At 38.7% G+C, this 6,297-nt stretch overlaps 4 protein-coding genes across 4 annotated transcripts in view; 3 read left to right on the top strand and 1 right to left on the bottom strand.

Moving 5' to 3' along the window:
• Nucleotides 1–38: 38 nt before the first annotated feature.
• Nucleotides 39–1,065, top strand: BATDEDRAFT_30007 (uncharacterized protein; the record flags this gene model as incomplete). Its single annotated transcript, XM_006679007.1, has 3 exons — nucleotides 39–496; nucleotides 526–706; nucleotides 736–1,065. 3 exons carry the CDS (start codon nucleotides 39–41, stop codon nucleotides 1,063–1,065), a joined length of 969 nt encoding a protein of 322 aa, XP_006679070.1.
• A 572-nt stretch (nucleotides 1,066–1,637) lies between these two features.
• Nucleotides 1,638–1,886, bottom strand: BATDEDRAFT_88834 (uncharacterized protein; the record flags this gene model as incomplete). The annotated part of the gene is made up of 1 exon (XM_006679190.1): nucleotides 1,638–1,886. The coding sequence occupies one exon, from the start codon at nucleotides 1,884–1,886 to the stop codon at nucleotides 1,638–1,640; it is 249 nt and encodes an 82-aa protein (XP_006679253.1).
• Nucleotides 1,887–2,441: 555 nt separating this feature from the next.
• Nucleotides 2,442–4,875, top strand: BATDEDRAFT_24835 (uncharacterized protein; the record flags this gene model as incomplete). Its single annotated transcript, XM_006678874.1, has 3 exons — nucleotides 2,442–3,140; nucleotides 3,215–4,271; nucleotides 4,481–4,875. The coding sequence occupies 3 exons, from the start codon at nucleotides 2,442–2,444 to the stop codon at nucleotides 4,873–4,875; spliced, it is 2,151 nt and encodes a 716-aa protein (XP_006678937.1).
• Nucleotides 4,876–5,349: 474 nt separating this feature from the next.
• BATDEDRAFT_24836 (uncharacterized protein) overlaps nucleotides 5,350–6,297 on the top strand; it is a gene marked incomplete at both ends in the record, with an annotated part of 1,248 nt that continues 300 nt past the window's right edge. Inside the window, 2 exons of the mRNA XM_006678875.1 lie at nucleotides 5,350–5,440; nucleotides 5,613–6,240. Coding sequence (XP_006678938.1) covers nucleotides 5,350–5,440; nucleotides 5,613–6,240 — 719 coding nt within the window. The remainder of the gene's footprint in view (nucleotides 5,441–5,612; nucleotides 6,241–6,297) is intronic.

Consider the following 6,297-nt stretch of genomic DNA (forward strand, 5'->3'; position numbering starts at 1 on the left):
GTTGGTTCGAGTTTCATTCTTTTGTCAAAAAACATCAAATGAATATTGAAACAACAAAGACAGCAACAACACAACTGTTGAATGAATATTACCAAATCAGCACTCAAGCCATACCAACACAGAGAGTCAAGTCTGAATGGCAGGATGACAACAAACGAGGTTTGTTTTTGGGAATCATCCAAGAGGGAGAAACCTCACACACCACTCAGTTGCACGACCTGCTGACTGCCAACCAATTTGCAGAGCAGCAAGAGTTCTCAACCAAGGTCCAGTTGGCAGACCCAAAACATCATTGTACATTCATTGATGACATGTTTGGGTATTACATACTGCCATTCCACAAAAATTACAACAGCTCATCCAGCTGCCACACTCCAGTTTCATCAAGGGCTCCGTCAAGAAACAACTCTGCTGGAAATATAAGCAATGCCCCAAAAGAGGAGCTGTCTCACAGGGACTTGAAGAATGCTGTCGAGAAAAGAGACGTTGCCTGCTTGTTTTGCTGGGATAAGCTGTCCTTGCAAGGAGCACACATCATTGCTCAAAAAACATTGGAGTAGCGTACAACGAACCATCCATATTGCTACGATCTGGTTTGACACAGAAACATCAAATACAGAATGGTTTGTTGTGTATCAAATGTCATGACCAATTTGACAAACTGAAGCAATACGTGGATGTAATGGATGACAAACTGGTGATCAAAGTGATCAATGAGACGAACGACTCAACAAGCACATGAATTGGAGACGGGCTGTAAAGACACTAAAGGGAAGCCGACGGGATAATCAGGAATTTATGGATGATAACCGACAAGCAGTCGAATCCAATGGTGAAATGGCATTATACTTTGTTCTTGGCGATCCAACTCTGCAGCCAAACAGGAACGCACTAGAGTTCCACAAGACAGCATGTCTCATTTGGCGTATGGCTGGTGGTGCGGAGTTTGATGATGAATGTTGTCCATATGATGACGATGGCTGTACTCCTGTAGATTACCGGAGTAAGAATATCGAGAAATGGATGGACTCAAGTGCTACTTTGATTATTGAAAATGTTCAATAAAATTGTGTATTCATTACAAGAGACTGGTTTCTGTTACAGCAATAGTTGTCATTGTAGTGAGTGTGAATACCAACAGTTGATGTTGACACCTTATAAAGAGCAGAAACACAATTTATCGAGTATTTTCAATGATCAAAATGGCACTCGATTCCATCCATTTCTGGATATTCTTCGGTAATCGACAGGAGTACAGCCATCGTCATCATCATACGGACAATACTCATCGTCAGATTCTACACCACCAGCCATACGCCAAATGAGACATGCTGTCTTGTGGAACTTTAGTGCATTCCTGTTTGGCTGCAGAGTTGGATATCAAGAACAAAATACAATGCCATTTCACTGTTGGATTCGACTGCTTGTCGGTTATCACTCCAAGTCCAGTTTTCATCGTTAGCAGTGTGCAATGCTCGTCTCATTGATCACTTTGATCACCAGTTTGTCATCCACTACATCGACATATTGCTTTAGTTTACCAAACTGGTCATGACATTTGATACACAACAAACCATTCTATATTTGATGTTTCTGCGTCAAACCAGATCGTTGCAGGATGGATGGTTCATTGTACGCTACTCCAATGTTTTTTGAGCAATGATGTGTGCTCCTTGCAAGGACAGCTTATCCCAGCAAAACAAGCAGGCAACGTCTCTTTTCTCGACAGCATTCTTCAAGTCCCTGTGAGACAGCTCCTCTTTTGGGGCATTGCTTATATTTCCAGCAGAGTTGTTTCTTGACGGAGCCCTTGATGAAACTGGAGTGTGGCAGCTGGATGAATCGTTGTAGTCTTTGTGGAATGGCAGTATGTAATACCCAAACATGTCATCAATGAATGTACAATGATGTTCTGGGTCTGCCAACTGGATCTTGGTTGAGAATTCCTGCTGCTCTGCAAATTGGTTGGCAGTCAGCAGGTTGTGCAGTCGAGTGATGTGTGAGGTTTCTCCCTCTTGGATGATTCCCAAAAAGAAACCTCGTTTGTTGTCATCCTGCCATTAAGACTTGACTCTCTGTGTTGGTATGGCTTGAGTGCTGATCTAGTAGTAGAATCTACACATACAGTTTGTACAATATTGTTACCACAGAAAAGTCATGGTTTTGACACCTTTTCATCAAGTTATCAATCAACAAAACTGGTCTTGTTGGTTGATATACTATTATAGTGTGATCAATTGTTGAGTTGAATTGACACTTGATTGAACAATACAAATAAACACACGACAAATGTTTAATTTAACAGTTTTAATTTCACACAAAATTGCTTAATTTAAACTATTCAAAGTGTGAATTTGTCTCATCACACAATATCGAGTGTTGAATGTGACAAATTCACGTCCTATTTCTTCTTTTTTTATTTTATTTCTTTCACAATTACAATGGAAAACAAAGTATTTTACATTCAATACCTTGACAATCAGCCAGTCAGGATTGATATTTATATCAATAATGAAAGGACTGCTTTGCGGTCTTTTCCACTTGATAGTGTTACTGACCTGGTTGTAGCAATCAAGCAAACACTTTCATCGAAACTTGGTGCTATAGACCCTGACAAGCTCACCATCCATTATGTGGTCGATGGTCCAGCCGTTGCTGGGAATACTCTGTTGACCTCCATTCAGGAACCAGTTGGTTCTTACGACCATTCACTTGTCATCAAATCAAAAAATGATTCTGGTCAAAGTCTTGTTAATCGTCTTACAGTAGACGGTAAAGCACAAAATTCGATGCTGCCATTTAAGCTTTCTCGCAATCCTCTTGCTTATCTAAATGTTCAATATGTCCGGTTTGGTTATTGTAAATACCTTGCCGATACGTTGGGCGTACAATTGAACTTTGATAATCTCCCTCATCGTGATTATGATGTGAACTCTGATTTTTTTCGTCAGATAATGGGAGCGCTTCTTAAAAAGGGGATTAAGCGTGTGGTATTTGATGAATCACAAAGACACCTTGGACTCATTGAATTCATTGTCAAGGAAGGTGCTAAACGACCTCACTTTATAATAACGGGAACTCCTCCTCATGGAAAAAACGCAATTGATTACGGAGGCAGCGCTTCAGCAAGAATGGCAGGGGTTAGTTTATCGGATCTAAGACCTCCGGAAGTTAAACAACTGATACGAGCTATATTCCAAATTGACGACGTAAGCTCCATCTGTGTTCTGAACTTTTGGACTGTCTTTGGTGGCGATCCGTACCTTTAACAACTCTTGCAAAAGACATGCTTGCTCAATTGGATAACGATACCAGATCCAAAATTGCTCTTGGCGAGAAATTTCCACAGGATTTACTACATAAGTGTATCGATGAAGCCAGAACAGCTCTTTGGGAAAGATGCATCAGTGCTGATTTACTCAACGCGATTCCAACAACTGGTGTCAACAGGATGGCTATTCAGCAAGATCTTCAAAAAGATGTTTCTCAACTGGTGAGACAAGGACTCTTGAAAGAGATTCCGTATTTCTCAGACTCTAAAAAATTTCGAATTTGTTGTACTGACTACAACGAAGGACCTAACATTGTTGAAAAATCTTGGGCTCGATGCCGGGGGTACGCAATGGAAAATATTATTTGTAGCTTTGTAGGAGAGGCTCTTTTTCGTAAACTTGGAGATATTCTTAACCTCCCGAGTAATCGCTATGAATTATATGAATATTTTTACAATGGAACTGATGCTGATATACTTCTTCGTGAAAGGACTCCTTTTTTGGATGATGCTGACAAAACTTGGAAGCGGCATTGGGTTGTTTTTAACATCAAAACCAGCAGTGATGCTCTCTTGAATACTGATTCCGTGCAAAAGTTCTCTAGGTTGTGCGAAGCTATTTCTAGGAAGGAAAATGACCTTTTGGATAAGTGTTCATTGATTCTCGTGGCTGCTCAAATAGATGAAGCAACAAAAGAAAAGTTGCTGGTAACCTGGGAAGACTTTGATGTTCTCGGTGTCTACGATTTGGATGATTTATTTAGCAACGTACCTGAACCCGCTGTCAAAACTAAGCATAATTTGCTTGTAGTCGAACGAACGATTGAAAAGGAAATAATTGAAAAGACGCAACACGATACGATTTCTTTGTCTGGTAGATATCGATGCGGCAAGACTACTTTTTTGAAAGAATGTTATGGCGAAGATAATGGTTGTATTTTTGTTGAACTTCCGGAATCCAAGATACAACCGCTTTCCTTGGAATTGAAACGAATTGAATGTAATTAATATACCAAAAGAAATGAGATTTTATCCATATTTCATCTACTTTGATTTTGAAACTTGGTTGAAATCAGTCAAATCTACGACCAACTTGAAGCTCATTCATTGAAACACACAAACTTTTGAGCACAAGTTTCATTGGAAGTGAAGAAAACAAGGCTCAATTCATCCCAGTTGAAGGTACAACTAAAGAAGCTTTGGATATAGTAATGACAAAAATGGATCAAATAGGACACAAATATCTGCAATCGTTGTATTCAAAGTATTCTCGGTTCTTTGGAATAATGGCCAATTTGGACGATGCAAAGGTTCAGAAACGATTAAGATTACAATTACTAGAATTTCTTGGTGTTCTGGCTATTTATGGCTTCAGTAGCTCATCATATGGCATTGACATCATCAAGAAATACCCTCCACAAGTCTTGAAACACTCTAAAAAACATGCAAATGTATTCAAATGCGAAAAGCCTTGGATTAATTCAATTGAAGGAGAACTAGGTCGTAATATTGAACAAAGCGAAAAGATTGGACGATACAATGTTGATGACTACGATGAAGAATCAAACACAATCTATGACTTTCTGGGATACTTTTTCCACTGATGTAGAAAGTGTCACAAATTACAAGATATCAATCCTTTAACTGGAGATACGATGAACATATTGTATGAAAAGACAGCAAACAAGGAATCAGCTCTCAAACAAATGGGATATACCACAAGATCAATTTGGAGTTGTGAGTTTCATTCACCTGAAAACGGTCAAGTGAATGACATTATCAAATGTAACAAATACCGAATGATATCAAATGGATCGTTTGCTTTTAAACACATTCTTGCTTTTCAACCACCAAATACTTTATTTGACAAGTTCTTGAAAACGTTTGACACACAATCACAATGGGAATATTTCCACATAAAGTAACTCGGAATTTATCGAAATACATTGATGAACATCCAAAGTTGACACAATATTCTGATATCATTCAAGTTCTTAAAACACTCACATATTCCATCCAAAAAGTGGTTTTACAACAATCTAAAGGGAGAATCAGTTTCATCAAACGATTATAATGAAATGGTACTTACTCACACCAACCTGTACGATTTGCTGATCGACTACAACAATTTGGATGTGAAGCCAGGCGTAGAAGCGACAATGAAGCTGGGTAATTTCTTTCAGTCGTTGAATCTTGATATCCACAAAAACGGCATCTTTGTTCCTAGACTCACTCTGAAATATCTCTGGCACACAAAAAGCAAAGACTGCAAGTTTCAGTTATTCAAAGGAAATGACGAATTGTACCACAAATACAGAGATAATCTGGTTGGTGGTCCAAGTATCGTATTTCATCATTATCAAGAAAAAGACGACCAGAATTAGAAAAGGAAAGCTTTGTCAGGGAATACTTGGATATGATACCAATACTTTATATCTGTGGGCGATAAGTCAAGATATGCCGTGTGGTGAGCACCAAGTAGTTCAAGTTTATCCCGATATTCTGAAAGATGTCTTGGATAACACGTTCTTTGGAATGATAGAATGTGATATTGCTGTTCCTGAGCATTTAAAGGAATACTTTGCTGTAATGCCTCCTATTTTCAAGAATGTTGAGATTACATGCAATGATTTAAGCCTTGACACACAGGCACATGCCAAACCAAATTACAAAAGTAACAGATTAGTTGAAAGTATGTTTGGTGAGACGATGATGTTTGCTACTAAACTGCTGAAATGGTATCTTGAGCATGGATTGGTTGTTTCAAATATTGCTTTTGCTGTAAGATACATACTTAAAGCACATTTCAAGTCGTTTTCTGAGCAAGTATCGAATGAAAGAAGAGTCCGAGATACAAGTCCTGGTTATAAATTACGTGGAGAAATGATGAAGTTGATGGGAAATTCATCTTATGGTAAATGTATAACGATAGGACTCAGTATTTGCGAAATTTTGCGCTATCTGTCCCTGTCAATATCTTTTGCAATGCGAAATGGACCTCTGGATTTATTTCGCACATTTCGCTG

The sequence above is a fragment of the Batrachochytrium dendrobatidis genome (assembly GCF_000203795.2).
Source record: "Batrachochytrium dendrobatidis JAM81 unplaced genomic scaffold BATDEscaffold_6, whole genome shotgun sequence".
Classification (NCBI taxonomy): domain Eukaryota; kingdom Fungi; phylum Chytridiomycota; class Chytridiomycetes; order Rhizophydiales; genus Batrachochytrium; species Batrachochytrium dendrobatidis.